Raw genomic sequence first — 18437 nt, 5'->3', positions numbered from 1 at the left:
TAATTTCTCTCTCCTGGAAAAACCCCAATGACTCTGTCCAGCCCTATTTTTATTTTTATTTTTTTATTTTTTTTTTCTGGGGACGCTGGGGCCTTTTCCCATCAGCTCTTGCTGCTCAGCAGCTGGGGCAGCAATGCCAGGCAAGGACAGAATTTGCCCCCCAGGCCAGATGTGGCCGCATTCCCCAAACAAGCAGGAACGAGACTGCAGCCGAGTGTTTTGACACATGATGGTCTGTTGTATTTTCAGTCCGTTAATACACATTCATTTACCAAACACAAACCGAGTGGAAAGGAAAGCAATCATCAGCAGAAACAAGGGTACAAAACTCAATTCCAGCAGCCTTCACAGAAGGGATAGTCAGTGTTCACAACGGCACCACTGGAAGGCAGAGACGCACGGACACCTGCACTCACACCTGAAGTGGAAGCTCTCATTTTGGTGATTAGTTTTGCTAGAGACACAATTTAGAAAAAAAACAATCCCAGAACTGTGACTTCTGGCACTTTTTCTCTTTTCCCGAGTGTCAGGAAAAAGGTAAGTTATTTAATTATTTACATCTAGGACACTTTATGAAAACTCAGTTGGAGACTAAAACCAGAATAATCACAAAGATTTGAAAATACAACAAGAAAGCAGGCAGGAAAAAAAAAAAAAGAAAGAAACCCAAAGAGGATCGTTGCATTCAGTGGTCTGATACACAGTTTCAGTGTGTGTTCCACTTGGATTTACCTTAATTCTACACGTTTAACTTGATACGCCGCCACGGCGTTATACTGCCATGGCGTTATGCTCCTGGTTTAAACCTCAGTTTTGCAAAGCTCCTGGTTTCAGCAGGATCTCAGCTGTGCGACAGGGACTGCCCATTCCAGGCAACGTGCAGCACGAGCGCCACAAAATGTGTGTGCATTCGAGTCTTGCGGCCACCCAAGAGATGCCAGCCTCTACCATCTACCCGGTTCGGAGGCCTCTTGCTCTCCTCGCCTCGGCCTCCAGCACATCCCACAGACCGCGTCCCTCGTGCTGGGAAGGCAGAGCAGCAGCCCGGCAGCTGACGGAGGTGGACTCAGATTTGGGTCCTCCCACTGGGCAGGAGGAGAAGGAAGAGGCGTTCATCTAAAGGCCCGTTCGGACGGCTTTCCACGGTCCGTAAATGCAGCTGCTGTGCACGGATTACAAACCCAGGGTGTCCCAGCTATGAGTGCACAGAGCAACTGTTACACCGAAATAACAGCGAACCAAGTCAGAGTTTGATTGTGCCTGGCTGTCTCCTTGGAAGGAACAAAGATACCATGACTTATTACCGTTAGCTAGGCAAAACCCACCCTGAGGTCCCCCCCAGGGCCAGCACCAGGATTGTGAAATTGTTTTGTGAAACCTGACCGAAAGAAATGAAAACGGAGCGTTTGGGGTTTAATCCAGCAAAGGCAACATCAGGTCGGGTGAACTCGGCGGTGGCTGCCCTGGGTGGGGAGCAGGTTTGCCGCAGCAGCGCCGGCCAGCTTGGGCTGCTCGCCTGCTGGTTGCGCTAAGCACTTCCACTGGAAAAAGCGACGTCCCACTGCAATGCCAACAGACACGTCCTGTGTTCGCGCTAGCCGAAAGGCACCTGCTTGGGATAAGAGCTGACAAATGCACTTGCTAGCCTGGGGACTCCGTTAGCACATCAGTCAGCTGCAAACAAGGTCAGGCCACAGAAGGCTGCCTCCACGCACGTCCAGCAGCAGCACGCTGAGGCTGAGACCGGGAGCTGAAGCACTCGAGTTCTCTGACAAATTAGTTTTAGTAAAGTCCTTAACATAGGATGACATTTATCCCTCAGTTTTAAACCATGCATCAGTTCTACAGTGAGACATTTATCCAGTCCAACATGTATACAACAGTATCTATATTTTAAAATACGAGAATATTTAAAAAAATTAAAAACGAAGATACAATACTGAGTGTGAGTTCCAGAAGTGGCATATATTAAGGAATAAATTAAAAAAAAAAAGAAGTGTTGTACTCAGGTTCAACTACAAAATAAAGCCGAAGCCTGGGAGAAACATCTCTCATTTCGTGCAGTTCTAAGGAATAAATGCCACAAGAAACAGTTTGTGTTTCCAGGCTTGCTAGTGCTTGAACCCACATCACTTGTTACAGTACTGTATGTCTGCGAGCCATCCTCTGCAGTCTGAAGGTACGAAAAGCAAAACCTCTCTGGCATTAAGGACTGACAAGTAGTGATTGTTCGGGTGCAGAAATCAACTCTCTCGAGGTGTTAAAACTCACAGGCTTCTTAATATAAGAAACAGAACTCTTCCGGCTCTCTGAGGAGGGCAGCAGAGGACAGACGGGGCGCTGCCAGCTCTGAGCACGAGGGTGCAGAGCCGAGCATCCACTGGACAACGATCCAGTGCCATCAGCTGTCCAGGGCCCGCAGAGCCGCACTCCATTAACACCACCCGAGTTACAAAGCCCCAGTAGTTTTCTGCCACCTTAAAAGACAATCTAAGTATAATTTAACAATTATAAGAAACTTCGCTAATATGGGGACGGGGACAATAAGAGCACTTAGAAGATGACAGGAGCCTCATACTGCAAGGTTCACGTGTATGGTGGCGGGGTTGAATGCTTCCTTTTCAACTATGACTACAGACCTGTGTGACTTAGAATGGTTCTGACAGGCTATAATTGTTTGAAGTTAGCAGCTTTGTTCAAACTAAACCAGCTAAAAACACATCAAGAGATAAAAGCTCTGAACTAGCATTGATGTGAAATAACAAGACACCTTTGATCTCCTCTGATTGCAAATGGTCGAGGCATGGCATATTGCTCTGGCTCTGCAGGGGGTGACCCCCAGGTTGATTTTTTTTTAAGGGAAAAAAATCAAGGGAATGTACTTATCTGCTAGCAGCATGCCGGCCAAAAGCATCAGTCCCTTGGATCAAAGATTATCACACAAACTGCTGCCCATGCACTCCCAACAGGCTAACCGGACCACAGATTCACCAAACAGAAAGGAGTAATTTGCAATTGCATCTACAAAACACAAGCATAAAAAAGTGGGAACTGTAGGAAGTGGCTAAAACTTGGGCTGCCTGGAGAAACGTCGGTGTGCGTTGCTTACGCAGGCGATGCAGCATGCAGAATTACCCGGTGCCTATTTAGGTTTCTGAAGGCAGAAAAGACAATCAGCTAAAATGTGGTGCCAGCTACGTTTTGAGGACAGCTGGGTGACCAGTGTGGTTCCTCTCCAGTTAAAAACAGGTGAGACTGTTGGCAGAGTCAAAATAGAAAAAAGAAACTTGATTATGAACTGAATTAAATGGCAGATCAGCTGGGCTTTTGACTGAGGAGGGCTGGGCACCCGTAGGAACACAGGTCAGACCTCAACCAAGCCCTGCTAGCGAAGGCAGTCCTTGGCTGCACACACGGCAGAGGAGCTCAGCTCCCACTTCTGCAGATCAGGCTCCCGTTAGGCATTCCTAGCAGCCTGCTCTCTTAGTGTTTGACGTGGTGCCGCTGGGGAGCGCCTCTCCCAGCACTGCAGCTGGTGCTGAACATGAAACTGGGAGGCGCAGCTCACTGTGGGACGGAGGACGGCGCAAAGGCCCAGGGTGGCACCCACCAAGCCACGTCCTGGCCCAAGACAGTAGTGTTTTGCCCAGGGATGCCTAATAAAATCGCTGCTTCGCTATACTGTGAGGTGCAAAAAAGCTTGGAAACCGAGTTCCACCTGTATTGAGGAGACATCCTGCATGACCAGGCTCAGGATTGTGGCTGGTGTAGTAACAAAGTAGATCAGAGATGAGGTTTTGCTAAAATCTTCCCTTCCCCTTGCCTTCACCCAGTCTGCAAAGTGATGTGTCAGCTCAGGGTGAGCACAGCCGGCCTGAGGCTTCACCTGTAGCTCAGTGGCCTTTCCCTTCTTTTAAATGGCGAGGGAAAGGAACAGAAAGAGAAGCCTACCTGGGTAATATACAAACGCATGAGTAAAGGGCCCAGAGCACAGAGCTTAGCGTGGCCCATGGTGGCTTTTGAGCCTCTGTTCCCTATCACACTCAGCGCCTCGTCCTCCTTCAGCTCCAGAGATCTACGACTTTTAGTTTAAAACTTGGTTCTCTCTTGAAGAAAGCCTTCAGGCACAGTTTATACAAACCGATGTGCTGCATTTCTGTAAAGGCCAGAAAATGCCACTGACTTCCAGCACCTTCAGCTAGCTCCAGTGAGGCTGCCCTTTGCCAAGGCCTACACGGTGCCATGCTACGTGTAAGACATGCTGATTGCTCTAGCGGTAGTAAAAAAAAACAGTATTTTTTCCCCACCTAGAGGGGGGCAGAGACCAAAATACTGATTCTGATAAAAGATTGCTCGTTATGTTTCCATCTAAGCAATGAAATGTCTGTGCTTGGCAGGCTGAGATGGTCGGACAGCCCCAGCACCAGGCAGCGCTTCGTGGCGAGCTGCACGAGGGCTCGGACAGCGTACGAGGCGAGGTGAGGGGCTCCGGCGAGCTGATGCACGGGTACCTGAAAGCCTGAGAAAGCACACGCAGCCCACGACTCCTGCGCAGCCACAGCACGATCACGGAACGTACGCAACCACAGTACACAGCTGGCAGTGGTAACAACAGCAGTTAGGATTTGGTTCCTATCCCAGGAAGTGGCCTGCATCCTTAAGGTGCTCGGAACGTGTCTTAGAAGTAACTCCTTCAGACAAGAAACTTCTTTTTTTGCCATAATTTCCAAGTCTTTCCCCTCTTCTCCTTTGCTAGTGTTGATTTGCTTGCAGTTCCTCCACCAAAATCCTTCAGAAAGGCACATTAGCTTGGTGGAGGTCTTTTTTTGCCGCCCTTCGCAATGAACAGCTTTCAGAAATCACATATTGTTCATCAACTTGTCTCTAAAGAACCAGACTTGAAAATGTAAAGCAGTCTACATCTTCTTAAGTCCACACCTCCATGGGTACCATGGACTCCTTTGTTCCGACGGAGGGAAGCAAGTACTCTTCCTCCAGGAAGCGGAAGGGGAATTGCACTAGAAACCCACGGATCTTTTTTAATTCTTCTGCTGCTTTTGCAGGATCATCATTTGCTAATTTTGGTTTGTTGATGAAGTCACGCAGCTGGGCTAAATTATTCACCTGGTCACTGGGCAGGCATCGAAACACCTGAGCGAAACAGAAAGAAGGGACAGGTCAGCACAGGGCAAACACCGCGACGTGGGCTTTCCAAAAGAGACCAAAACATCCAACAAATATTTGCCCGGATGGGAGCAACTAAATTAACAGCCTGGAGAGCGAGGAGGGAAAAGGTGCATCTGTGGTATGGCTGCCGTCTGTGGCATGGTTGGAGCATGCAGAGAGGAAAGCCCAGGGCTTTCTCTGATCACTGCGAAAGGTCATTAAAAACCAGAAGTAAAAATTGTTTTGACTCCAGTTATGCTATGGCCAGCTAGAAGTAAGGAAGTACACCCGGGTGATGCGAGGATGCACGCAGCCCAGTTTCTTGTTCCCAGCTACTGCATTTCACTGACCCTACTTGTTCATTTGACCCACCCCAGGAGATGGACCTGCTGCCCTGGCCCTCCCGGCTGCGAGGGGACAAGGCGTCACCTTATCGAAGATGGTGGCGTTGCGAGCTGCTGTGGAGATCCACACCTCCTTGAAGAATCTCTCACAGACGGGATCCTGGTGGTCTGGATTGAGATCAGAGCCGCCGAGGACAACCCTGAGAAGAGAAGAGGAAGGGACTGATGCCTGCCCAAGCCAAAGCTCCGGGCGCTCCCTGTCTTGAGACATGCCCAGAAAGGAAAAGTGTCCTCAGCCTTAACGCTGCCTGATTTTCTCCTTTCTTTCTGTGCAGATGGGAAACAGGGGAAGGGGGGGAGGAGGAAAAGGTCTTAATGAAAAACCGGCTGTGTTGTCAGCCAGATGGTCGCTCTGAGTGAACAAACTTCCATTACGAAGAGACACCACCACCCAAAATTGAGGCAGTGTGAAAACAGGATCTGGAGGCAAAACATCACTGTCTTGTTTAGGAGCTTTCCCAGAGAAATCCCTGAGCAAAACGATTTGTAAGTCAAACTGCCGAGCCGAGGACGGGAACGGCAGGAGAAAGCCTAGCTCTAGGAACGCAGCAGCAGAACGCTAGGTTAGATCCCAGCCCGGTGATGCTACAGCACAGACAGCAGCAGCAGCTCCCTTGGTTTTAAAGGCTTTGGCCAGGCGTGAGCCTGAGCGCGCCCTGGCTGGCACCCGCGCCCCACCTGAAGCAGCGCAGCCGCAGGGACTGGGCGAACTTTCCGGCGCTGTACTCCTCCCCGTCCATCACCGAGGGCACGGTCTCGGTGTCCTGCACGATGATGGCCATTTCGCTGTCCCGTTTGCCCAGCATGCTGCGGTCGTTGATGTTGGCAGAGCCTGGTGGTGGGGAACAACCGACAGTGACACCCCAGCGCCATGTGAGACCCCCCCACTGCCCTGCAGCACCCGCACCCTTCGTCTCCATGGGGGCACAGCTGTGGCTTCGCTACGTACCATTAACCCGCTGCCAGCCTAATTTTTAGCTGCTTTCCCACCCCAGCACTCCTGATGTAAGCGATAAAGCACAAAGACAGCACCAAGGTTACAGCCCCTCCCGTGCCAGGCAAAGGTGGAGGGCTGGACTGAGTGAATTCCACTTATTTTTGAGAGGAGAGAAAAACTGACACAACTGCTTCATGAGTGTCACCTACATCACGCTGCTCAGCGCCACGGTTCAGGCTGCACAGGGCAGGAGCTCTGGGAGTAAGGGATGCCAGAGCTCACCCCGACCCGAGGGCTTCCTTACTGAAACAGGATGCGGGGAAAGGCAAGACCACATTTTTGCAGGCTTCAAGCTTGGAAGAAGGTTAAATCACAGCCAAGACAGAGCCAAAATTTTCAAAAGCTGAGTTTCTCTGTAACTTCCCGGATGCTTTTGCTGAAGGATGTCGCAGCTTGCAAAGGTCTGGGTTTGGATGACAAGTTCACTGATGCACAAGGGCTCTCCGTGTAAATACCCTCGCCTTTAGTGATGTAACAAGGGGAAGTTTGCCATTTGCATTTGGAAGGCAGGAATTTTGGGGGAGTTGAGAACTTAGTCACTGCCAGTGCAGTAAAGCACCAGCAGTCAGGGGCCTGGAAGCCCCTCTGCCTCTCCAGAGGCAGGAGCCAGCAGGTCAGTAACCCACGGAAATGACCCAACAACAAAAAATGTCCAGACACGGCCTTGAACTCCACAAGAGCCCCCAGACACCGGTCAGCCATTTGGCCTTCCCTGCGACTAAGCGTTCTCACGGGGAGTTAACACTGCCAGAAGAAACACCAGCCAAGCTCCCTCAGTGCTCTAACCTCCTGACAGCCTCTCCTGAACTTTATTTCCATGCACCTCCATCTCTTTTTTAGGTGTAAGTGCAGTCTCACTGGCTCCCCATCACCTCACCAGATGGCACGGATATACGTGCGGTAAAAAAATTCAGCCCGCAGGCCTGGAGAACAGAAGGAAGGAGCTGTCTCAGGCCCCTGGGCCATCACGCTCACAACAACATTGCTCCTGCTCCAGGAACAAAACCACCCCCAGGATGCTGGGCGTTCCAGAGACGTGAGCTGACCCCTGGGAGGGTAACAGAGGAGCAAACTTAAGCACGAGTCATCCGAGACAAGGGCTGAGCTGCTGCTTTGAGTGAGGGGAGCATTTCAACTCTTGCAAAATCTGGTGTGGAATTGTTCTCTGGCAAAGTTCTCGTTGCTGAGATAACAGATCGGAAAGGGTTCTGTTAAAGAAACAGACTCAAATTCTGCTTTTCTATTGCAATGTGCAATTTGGAGCCCAAGGTCTCCTGTCTTTGCTTCCTGGTCTCATAATAAATATGGTAACAGAGACACGAAATGATAGCTATTACTTGTTAGAACCTATTTCCCCATTCTTAGGAAACGGAGCTGATAAATGACACATGTTGTCCAAACCGTCCAAATTTCACGGCACATTCTGTTCTTTAAGGAACAGATGACAAGTCTCACAAGTCTTCCTGCTAGAGCAGAGTTTGATACAAGACAGATGGACAATATTCCCTGCACTGGGATTCTCTTAACTGCTACACGGGGATTTAAAGCCATTCTAGAAAAACAAATTAAACGACAGCTTTCCAAATCCTTTTCTCCCTCCTACCTACCACCCTCCTGATGAATTTATGAGTTTGTTTTTTAACAGTAAAATGTTTCACAAGAAAGAATTCACAACACGGGAAAGCACACAGCATCGCAGCCCACGCCGGGCACGTGGCTAAGGGAAAAACCCCGGTGGATGGAGTGGTACCAGGCCCTCCCGCAAGCGCCCCGCTCACCGATTATGACCGTGTTGTCATCAGCAATAAGCAGCTTGCTGTGAACGTAGATGAGCTCGGTGACCAGTTTTCCTTCCAACTCTGCATATGTTCGGAGTCCACAGAATGAAATGTAGTTGATCCACTTATCTCCAACTGCGAACGAAGAGAGAACAAAACCAATGGGACGTGAGAGGGGGAAGGAGAGCAGAAAAAGATCCTCTTGATGTAAAGCCCTGTTTGAACAGCACGCATTAATTCTAGCAATTTGTGTTACAAAAACACATAAGCAGGTATTGGAAGTATGTTTGTTTAAAAATAGACTTTCAAAAACACCTGTGGGCTCTCTGATCTGCTGCCTGCTCAGATACACCACTTTGGTGAGAAGTAACCCAAGCCTCCCTCATGCAGCACGCAAGTACTCCCAACTGATACGAGCACCTTAAAATAACTGGACTCTGCGACTGTTTTTCTGCAGGGCCTGCAGAAAGGAGGTTATAAGCAGGTGTTTTGCCCACGCACAGTATGGAAAATATGTCCTCGTGTAATTGTCTGCAGTGCGGATTTACACAAAGCACCAGAACTAACGAGCATTACGGATGCCTCTTGCATTTGCGATACCCATTTTTCACGGTGCCGATTCCCACCAGAGCACATCCAGGCGGGTGCCCTTGGAGGAAACGGACGGAAAGCAGAGCTGCCATCAGGCAGGTCTGTCCTCGGCAAAACCAGGCCGGGATGTGCCGGGGCACGGTACAGCTGCAGGCTCGCCGCTCCCAGCAGTGTGGCCCAGCTCAGGACGTTTTCCAAATAACAGGATCCTGAGCAGCTGCAACTGCGCCGTGCTCCTCCCTGGGGTCATTCCCTCCTCCGGATCGGGGCTGCGTCCAAATACAAGGTCTGAAAGCCAGCCAAGGCTCACACGACCTAAAGAACCTCCGCGCTGGGGTGCTGCAGAGGCTGAGGTCGCTCGCCAGCTCATCATGTGCAGTGCTGCCCACCAGCGTGATGCCTCAACCCAGACCTGACCCATCAACTACAACTAGCATGCATTTTACTAGCAGTAAAAAGAACAAGCTGTGCCCAGCCAGGAGCTACAGATAGGGCCTTGCTGCCCGATTTATATTTTGCAGGAGGCAGCGAAGCTTTCAGGGAGCCTCTCCCCATCACTTGAGGTTGCAGCGCTCCCGGCTGCTGCAGGTTACCTAATGCTGCAACTGGAGGATCCCAGCTACGGATGCCTCTATCCAACAGCAGCAGCCTATGACCATAACAGAGAGGAATGCAGCTCTTACCCTCTGCTTTCAGCTGGCCCAGGATCGAGTTTTCTCCTCGGCACATGGTCCTGGAAAGAAGGTAGGCAGCCGTGAGCGCCACTGTGTCTCGAGTCAATGGCATATGCTGAAGCAGAACCCAGGGAGGTAAATTGCAAACACAGATGCTTTTTAAATACCCCATGCAAGCAGAAGAAACATGGTGCTTACAGAGCGCACATTCCTTCCATACAAATGGTAATGTATCAAGGACTGCTCATTTCCTAAAAGAGTTGGTACCATCAGCGTATGAACTGGGAAGCACTTCTGCCTTCTGAAGCAGGGCTGCTACAGTCTGAGCCGCAGGGCTGGGTGTGAGGGGACCTCAAAAAAAACAAACCATGCAGAATGTCTGCAAAATGCATGGAGTTTGTGTGAGTACGGCTGGTCTGAAAAAGCCACAGCCAATATCTCATTAAAAAAATAAAAATAAAAGAGCTGAAGTCCTGGGGAGGAACCACAGTAGAAGTTGCTTATAGGAGAGCAAGAGCATTGGGCGGGAGGGTGGAGACCTCAAAGGTGAAAAAACTGTTTTCATGAGCAGAAAGGAAAAGAAATGTGTTTTACAGCACCACAGTGCATGCAGGGAGCAGCTAATGGGTCAGGAATTGGGGTTTTGTGTAGGGGTAGAGGGGAGCCTGCAATACTGGGGCGAGCAATGTGCTGTCCACATCATGCAGAAGGGACTGGGGGGGGTCTCTGGCGGCCCCACCACCGCAGGCAGCGTGCGGTACCTGTAGTTGAAGTGCATGATGGCCTGCAGCGCGTTGCCCCCTCCAGTCGAGATGTCGCCTTCAAAGCCAGGCAGCAGCGGGATCACCACGTACACTCGGAAACGCTTGTTTTCCCTGAAGGGACAGTTTGGGGAAAATGTTAGCCTGCAAATTTTACCGCTTGGTCTCACTTTCTCTGTGTTGACTGGCTTGGTTTCTGTCCAAGGCTACTAGAGAAATTGTAAGGGAGCAAAGCGTGAAACGCATTTCCAGGTTTGGGGCTTCATCACCTGACAAAGATAAAGCACGTTTCACACAACGGGACAGACACGCTAATTATTTTGCAGATTGTGCCTGCCACTGGGAAAGTTCATCCGAGCACCCCAACGGCTGGGCCTCACCGCTACTGGCGCAGCCTGGCGCCCGGCAGCGGAGACCCCACAGCTACGACAGGCAGGAAGCCAACACCTGACCCAAAGTGCCCGCTCCATGCTGGCTTTTAGGTGTCAGGAACACTGTCAGGTTTTAGGAACACCAGAAGAGTTTCGGTGGGTGCTGGCAGAGGGGCTGCAGACCACGCTGCGGCCTGGTTGCGCGGCTCCGCACCCACGGAGGCCTGGTGGAGGCCGCCAGGTGGCGAGCAGGGCCCGCCGGGCGCTCCCCCAGCCTGCCCTGCCTGCGGCCTCCGACCATAGGGAATTTTATTTCATTTCCCCAGCACCTCCCCGCAGCTGTGCGGCGTCCCGCAAGCAGGCCTTCGTTTGGCAGCGCACCTCGGGCCCAGGCGAGGCGGCCCTACCCGCACAAATGGCTGTGGGACTGAGGCTGTCTGTACTGCGAGGGCAATACAGCGACAAAAGCCTTCTGCACAAAGCTGCTTGTTTGTCTAAGCACCATGTTTATTAAAGAAATTAAAGATCCACCCATAAAAAAGGGAGGAAGCCCAGAAAAGAATGTTATTAATTGCATCATTACAAAATATTTAGTCTAGGAGAGGAAGAAAAGTACAAGCTTGACTAAAAAACTTACTGCAGCATTAAGCACCTGTGGGTCACCTACGCCGCTTTCCCCTGGCAGTTTGGAAGTTGTGCATCTCATACAAAATGTTTAGGACTGCCTTTACTTTTAACCTTTGGCAATGCCAAGCACTCGGGAGCGTGCACAGTATTTGGTGAGGAATCACCAACATTAATTCGGCACGGTGTTGGCATAAAATTGGAACAATAAAGAAGTGAATTGAGCCTTGCATCTGAAAATGTGTCACTGAAGAATCTGCACAATCCCCTTTTTTATTAGACTTTCTGACTTCTGGACAGAATGATTCCCTGCGCAGAAACCTCATATAAGAGGAAAATCTTCTCAGATTACCTGAGGAATTTGCTGCTACCTCAGCAGCATTGTTAAAAACAATCGCTGAAAAAGGCCTGTGGCAATCCACTCCCACAGGCACAAAATCCAGAGTGGTTTCCATCCAGGGGGACACCAAAGTGCACGGAGCTGCTCTCTGGACTGACCCACCCTGATGCCTGGTCAGACCATGGTTACGGGACTAGCTTCCTACTGCACTGCTCCCACTGCTTCACAACTTGCCCAGCACTGGCACGACTCCTCACTTACCCTGGGTGAGGAAATCCACCTTCATCCTGAGCTTGCTTCAATTATTTGGGCTGTGCATTGCTGCTCAGGGATCGCAGGCAACTCCACCCTGTCGTTAGTGGCATAGCAGATAACACCCATGCTCTCCCAGTCTGAACAGTGCTTATCCTCGCACAGCACCTCTGAATAAAGCCTGTCTCATTGCATTCGTGTGGCCTTACAGATGCTACCGCGGTGTTTCAGAGGCAGGAGCTGCTGTCTGTCTGGGGTTGGCCTCTTTTACCCAAGTGGGACTTTCCAAGCGCAAGCACCAAAGAGAGTGAAATCTCTGAGACTCCAGAGAGCACCTCCGAGAAAGCAGGCCCCGCAGAGCTCTGCACAGCTACATGGAAAAAACAATCATTGCACGGCACAGCAGCATGTGAGAGGTAAAAGAAAGCAGTTCAGGGAGCTTTCTCTATATCAGCCCAGCAAGACCAGGACACAGTTTTAGACTACGACACACATGTATCTTAAAGACAGGCTCCAGAAGAGCAACCTTAAGCAAGGCGGTCCAGGATCAAAGCGACGACAAGCCACTGCCTGTGGTATTCACTTCAGCACGGGGTTAGGAATTCTCATGCAACAGGAGTGCCTAACACGCAGCTGGGTTTGATCCATCCAGGAACAAGCTGCAGTCCCCTTGCAGTGGCTGCAGGTTGTAAATATCCTCCAGCACTTACCAGAAGAAGTGGTTCCAACAACAGCTGAACCCTGCAGTAAAACCCTAGACATGTGTTTGCTTCCCCAATTTAAAAGCAATCTTCTCTACAGATAATTTAAGTAAGTGGCACATCCCACATGTCCCAGTTCAACCTCCTCATCCACTAACTTGCCCTACCATACGGGCCAAGGCTGGTTTGCTCTGCAGCAAAGGTGTGACCTTTGCAGAGCATGAACGACTTGCTTTTCAAACAAGTTACATCGCTCAAAACACATATGCTTCAGGGTAGGTCAAAAACCAAAACCTTCCTGGTAGCACGGTAGCACAGAAACCACTGAAGAATCTCACTGCTGCAAAAGCAAGTAGATGTCTGCCCACACAGGTTGTGTGTTGGAAAAACTATTGTAGTGTGGTGTCCATTAAGATGTTATTTTGAACCACACTGCGTAAATGCATCCGGCAGACTTTCATTGTGTTGTTAAGAGGTTACCTGTGCGCTTTAAGAATCCTCTGAGCAATTGCATCGCCAACCTTGTTCCAGACAACTTTGTCATCAGCACAGCTAATAAAGAACTGGTTCTGCAGGAAAAACAAGCAAAACTACTGTCACAGGATACCAGAGATGCACAAAATAAATATTTGCATACTTTCAGACAAAGAGCAACTAAAGATCGCTGTGTTTTGTGTGTTGTCTGAACGGATGCTTTTTTTTTTTTTTTTTTTTAATTAGATGATGTGTGTGTCTGTGCTTGCTTGGGGAATGAATTGGTCCTTATTGATCGCTCTGTTCAGACAGTTCATACAAAGAGCAACTTAACAACAGGATAATAAAAAAAATAAGAAAAGAGGAGAATCCGTGTCTCTGGTCAGCCAAGGCTGAGAGTCTCTCCAGCACAGGAGACTCCTGCAGCTCCAGGCTGCAGGGATGCAGGAGCAGCCTCATGCGTGGGGGCTTGGGGCGTGCACGGGGGCCATGCAGGGGGCAGGAAGACTGCTGCACAGGCCACAGAAGTTGCTGGCAGCTTTGCGAAGAGGTTCGTAAAGGAGAGGTGTGCTTTCCCACCCTATAGTCAGAAGGCTGCCAGGGTACACACACATCAGCCTTGTCTGAAGTTGGTGGAAGCAGTCCCAAAAATTCACAGCACATTCTGTATTAATATCCACAGGTCTCAAAATTCAGAGAAGACCAACCCTCAAAAGAAGTACCACCCTCCTGGTGGCTGCAAGCCTTGCTCAGAGCGTCAGGATCCTGCTGCTTTCCCTCCTTTCCACTCACCTCTATGTAGATGTAGTGCTTGCTGTTCTCTATCACGCTGATGTAAGCGTTGTGGATGGACTCCTCGTGGTATTTAATGCCGGCCGACCAGTCAGCAGCAGAACGGATCACCTGGAAAGCAAGAGACCGACACTTTTGCCTCAGCCCCATGCAGGACAGCACAGCATTGCAACTGAATTATTTCAGAGGCATTGCTGCCTCTCAGAATCTCACTAAATAAGGCAATATGTGCAACATTCACCATTTGTAATAAGCGAAAAGGAAGCTTAAAAACAGAATTAATGTTTAATAATGTCTGGACAGAAACAAAAGTGCATTGTCATGTTGCCGCTTTGTTCCTCTCTCCCAACAAAGCAGCTCTACACGAATTAGAAGTAGCAAAGAAGACCTGCTCTTGCTTAAGGTCTTACAATAAGCTGTTTTAAAAACAATCTGAATTTCCAAGCTTTAGGGGTGCATATCTGATCGGTGACCTCTCCTCTGCAGCTATTTTTAAAGCTGAGGTCTCCAGCTGGGTCAAAGCCTTTTCCTACAGTAATAATTCCTAACAATAATGTACATAATTATTCAGCCAGCTTGATAATGCTGACCACATCTTTGTCGCGTGCACCTGAGGTCATTTATTTCTCCTACACAATTCTTGCAACAGCCACCCACTTTGCGACGATACGACTTTGAACATTCATAGCAGTCCAACTGCCCAACCTGACTTATTTATTTGTGCTGGAAATCCCCTTCTAAAGCGGATCCTGCAAGGTCCCCAGGGCACGTTCTCCCCCTGCAATAGCACCAGCACCAACCCAACGTGAGCCAGCTCATCTGCTCGTGCCCTCGGCTGCGTCCAGCAGCCTGGTGGCAGCCCGAGCCCCCTGCCACCACAGCTGCCTCCGGCGCAGCGCGACCAGCAGTGAGGGCATGCCCCGAGCGACGGTCTCCAAGATGAACACGTCGTTTTTAATTACGTGTCGGTAGTGCTCAGGGACAGTAATTAGTCTTGATTAGCCTCAGTCTTTAAATGTTGTCAAGATAAAAACGTGGAAACGATAGCCTTAAAATATCGCAAAACTGCCATCAGAGCAGCACAGCAGTTCATTCATACGCAGGACAAGATCCAAACAGCGTGGACCTGTGAAATGTGTGAGTATGTGAAAAAACAAAACAAAACAAAACAAAAACTGTCCTTTTCTGGGGCTCAGCCTCATTTTTTCCTGGAAATCCCTCCGGCAGATTTCTTTTCCTTCCCCACGTCCAGCTCCAGCTTTGGGTTTGCTCCGTAATACCATCCCTGTCTGACACCTTCGCCTGGAGCCCTGCTATTACTTTGTGGTCGCCATCCACCACCAAAGGTGTGCTGCTGGCTGTAGCCCAGCTGAGGGCCTTCGGGGGGCAATTAATTTCCCTAACAGCTGGGGCAGCGACCCAGCAGGGAAGGCTGGGCACTGCCAACCCCTCACCCCAAGCACCACAGCAGAGTCAGTGCAGCTTCATCTCTCACTCCTGGAGACCCATCCTTTCCAGACGGAGTGCTTTAAATGAACTGCTTTAAACCTACGCTGCTTTGCTCAGGAGAAAATGTCGTGAGCTACTCGCAGCCCCACCACCAAGAGCTCCGTTCTCCTTCCTCTCCCCTCAGCGACATCTCACACAGCAGTGCCAAGTGCTGTGCCAGGTTTGTCATCTCCAGCTCCTCTAACTGACACAAGAGTAATAAATTTTCAGCTTGCTCTGGGCTAAATCATAAATCCTGGACAATGCAAGCTCTCCCGCAGACTTCAAAGAGGTGTGGTGGGCTTTGGTCATGGACAGGGCACTAAATCTTCATTGCACTTACATCACGAGCTGGATATTGCCTCACCGCGCCACGTCTTCTGCAGCGCTATCTTTGGCTGATAACTGCAAGCGCTAGAATGGAAATAGAGAAGGGAACAAACTGGCACTGCCTTTGGCAGCAGGCCTTTTGAGTCTTGCAAAACCCGTGTGCAATCGCAGCGTTACTGTGAGCAAAGCCCCAAAGTTCAGACGCGAGAGGATGACGGATTGTGCCTGAGCTCCCAGCCCACACCTCCACGGCGCTGCCCACGCGCTGCACTCAGCCCCTCTGCCCACGCGGGAGCTCTGCCAGCACTGATCCTGCCCACCCTGCCTTCTAAAAACCCTCCCTAAAATGCACTTTCCTGCTCCTCTCTGCAAAGGAGAGCAAAGCCAGATGGTACAACGAGGTCAGAGACTGTTGACGACAGGTCAGCGGCGCAGTCCAGCAGTACCAGTGCAATCCCCACAGATCCTTTGTGTTTTCTCTGCCTCTGATCTGCCCACAATTGAAGACAGATTTGCAGACAGGCTCAGAAACAAGAAAACCCTCAGCCAGATATTCTACAGCCACCCCACACCCAGGGACACTCGGGGCAGTAACTTCTGCTCTGACATTTGCCTGTACAGCCCCTACCCAGCACCAAGGCAGGATAACGTGGGCTTGGCTGGTGTCTGAACAAAGGATTCAATATCAGGACCCTGAGGGGCCTCTAAAAGCTGCAACGGGGCATAAATTATAAATGAGCGAGGTGGTTTCAAATTAATAATTCACAAGACAAACCTGCTCTCTTTTCTCTATTTGCAGCATCAGTGAGAGCGGCCCGCAATTTCCTGGAACTGCCAGTTACTTGCCATGCCCCCAAAACATCGCGACGAGGCTGCACATCACCAGGTAGCGCTAGCACCCAGGGCAGGCAGCAGTCACCGTGTTGGCACTGGGGGCTCGATGCACATCTCCTCCTCCTCCACCACGGGCTGATGCGCTCAGCCAGCAGCCCTGAGGCATGGGGCCCAAGGAAAGTCAGAGCTGGGGCTGTGCTCAGGGTGGTTTCTCCTCTGGGAGCTGCTTCCAGCTTTGCAATCAGCAGAGCCTAACTTTGGGGCCCATCATTTAAAAGCTGAGTCTTATCTTGAGGTTCGAATGTGTGCTCTGGGGAAACAAACCCCCTTGCTTCCGTGAGAGCCAAGTTTCCAAAGAAGCTGGTGTCACGGACACAGCCGGGGAGGTATTGCAGCCACAGAGAAGCATGATGATGCCTGGAGTGAGACCATTTCTCAACAAGCTGCAAACGTTGTTTTGGCATTTGATGTGAAATGCTCAAACCCGTTTGCATGAGACAAGGATGACACACACTCCCGTGCTGGCCACCCCTCACACCACGTGGCAAGGCACAGACAATGCCCTGGCAGCCCACAGACTCAGAAAAATGCATCTTGTTACACCAAGCTTCCCCAAGCGCTGCTGTCATCTGGGTGGACGACTCCTTACGAACAGCAGAGGCATGCATTTTTCCTGGTTTTGGTCTAAGCCATTTTATTTCATGCATCTCTTGTCCACAGAGGCACCCTATTGCCTTGCTGCTTCAGCGTAACTGTTTTGGCTTTCTGTTCCTCAACAAGTTTCTGCTGGTTAACGCTTGTATTCAATATTTGCACCAAAAATAGCTAACAGCTTTTAAATACAGCTCTTTGCAATCCTGACTGTGAGGATGACTGTCAGAAACAAGACTGGGCTGAGTGTGCAGAGGACCCGTAGGACTTAGCGGCTACATAACAAAATGCAGATGAAGTTCAACATAGGAAGCAACAGCCATGAGACTCCTCTTAATCCTTGGCTTTAACTGACCCATCAGGACAAGGCATTGGGAGCCTGGCAGACATCTCTGAGAAAATCTGGGATAAGCACTCAGTGGCCAGCCCTGACCCACCCAGGACACAAAACCAAATGCTGGGCATTAGAAGAAGAGCAGCAGAAAACAAACCAGAAAACTACACAGCTGTAAAAGTCATGGTGCTTCCATAACTTGAGTACCACATGCTGTTCAGCCCTCTTATCCCCAAAGATGGAGGCATAAATTAACGCATCTTTTTTTGAAGAGTCGCATTATTCTATCGTAATTGAAGATCTGACCACCTATGCCACGAGCTAAATTAAGTAGGAGTTTTTCATTTTATAATTTTAAGTGGTGATACTTCCTTCTGGCAAGATGGAGAAAGCTCTCTCAGGGGGAGATGAGCAGGAGACCATCAGCACCCACCTGGACGGTGGCATGAACAGCCTCAGGCACCTGGTACTTCAGTTCGTTGGCAGTTTGCTGAGTCTTTGGCAACAGGAATGGGTAGGACAGGGATCGGTATTTGGGCTTCATGATCTGCCAGGGGGGAAAAAGAAAAGAAAAAGTCCTTGAAGAGACTGAAACAGAGCAGAGTAACACACAAACGAAAGCAAGCATGCCTGTGGAGGGCAGGTGGACGAGGCACGCTGAGCGGGGCTGCATGCCGTGCTGCCAGCAGCAACGCCCCCTCCCCACCTTGGTGAAGTTCCAGCGCTGGATGAAGTGCCGGGCCACGTCGCGCGCCGCTTTGCCGTGCACCACGGAGGAGATGTCATGCCAGGGCATCCTGGGGGTGGTGTATCTGTCAATGAAGTCTGCGGGACAGGAAAGCACATTTGGACCTCTTCAGACAAAGGACACAAAC

At 50.2% G+C, this 18437-nt stretch overlaps 1 protein-coding gene across 1 annotated transcript in view; it reads right to left on the bottom strand.

Annotated features, from left to right (window-relative positions):
- Window positions 1–217: 217 nt before the first annotated feature.
- Window positions 218–18437, bottom strand: part of PLD1 (phospholipase D1) — a 54331-nt gene continuing 36111 nt past the window's right edge. Inside the window, exons 18-27 of the mRNA XM_048059580.2 lie at window positions 18269–18387; window positions 17996–18109; window positions 13926–14036; window positions 13140–13228; window positions 10372–10485; window positions 9620–9669; window positions 8346–8480; window positions 6249–6402; window positions 5596–5710; window positions 218–5151 (exon numbers count right to left, since the gene is read on the bottom strand). Of these exons, the coding sequence (XP_047915537.1) occupies window positions 4927–5151; window positions 5596–5710; window positions 6249–6402; window positions 8346–8480; window positions 9620–9669; window positions 10372–10485; window positions 13140–13228; window positions 13926–14036; window positions 17996–18109; window positions 18269–18387 (1226 nt within the window). The 3' untranslated portion in view covers window positions 218–4926. The remainder of the gene's footprint in view (window positions 5152–5595; window positions 5711–6248; window positions 6403–8345; window positions 8481–9619; window positions 9670–10371; window positions 10486–13139; window positions 13229–13925; window positions 14037–17995; window positions 18110–18268; window positions 18388–18437) is intronic.

Source organism: Anser cygnoides, chromosome 9 (assembly GCF_040182565.1).
Source record: "Anser cygnoides isolate HZ-2024a breed goose chromosome 9, Taihu_goose_T2T_genome, whole genome shotgun sequence".
Taxonomy (NCBI): domain Eukaryota; kingdom Metazoa; phylum Chordata; class Aves; order Anseriformes; family Anatidae; genus Anser; species Anser cygnoides.
The sequence above is the reverse complement of the archived record's forward strand: the minus strand, read 5'-3'. Positions and strand labels throughout refer to the sequence as shown.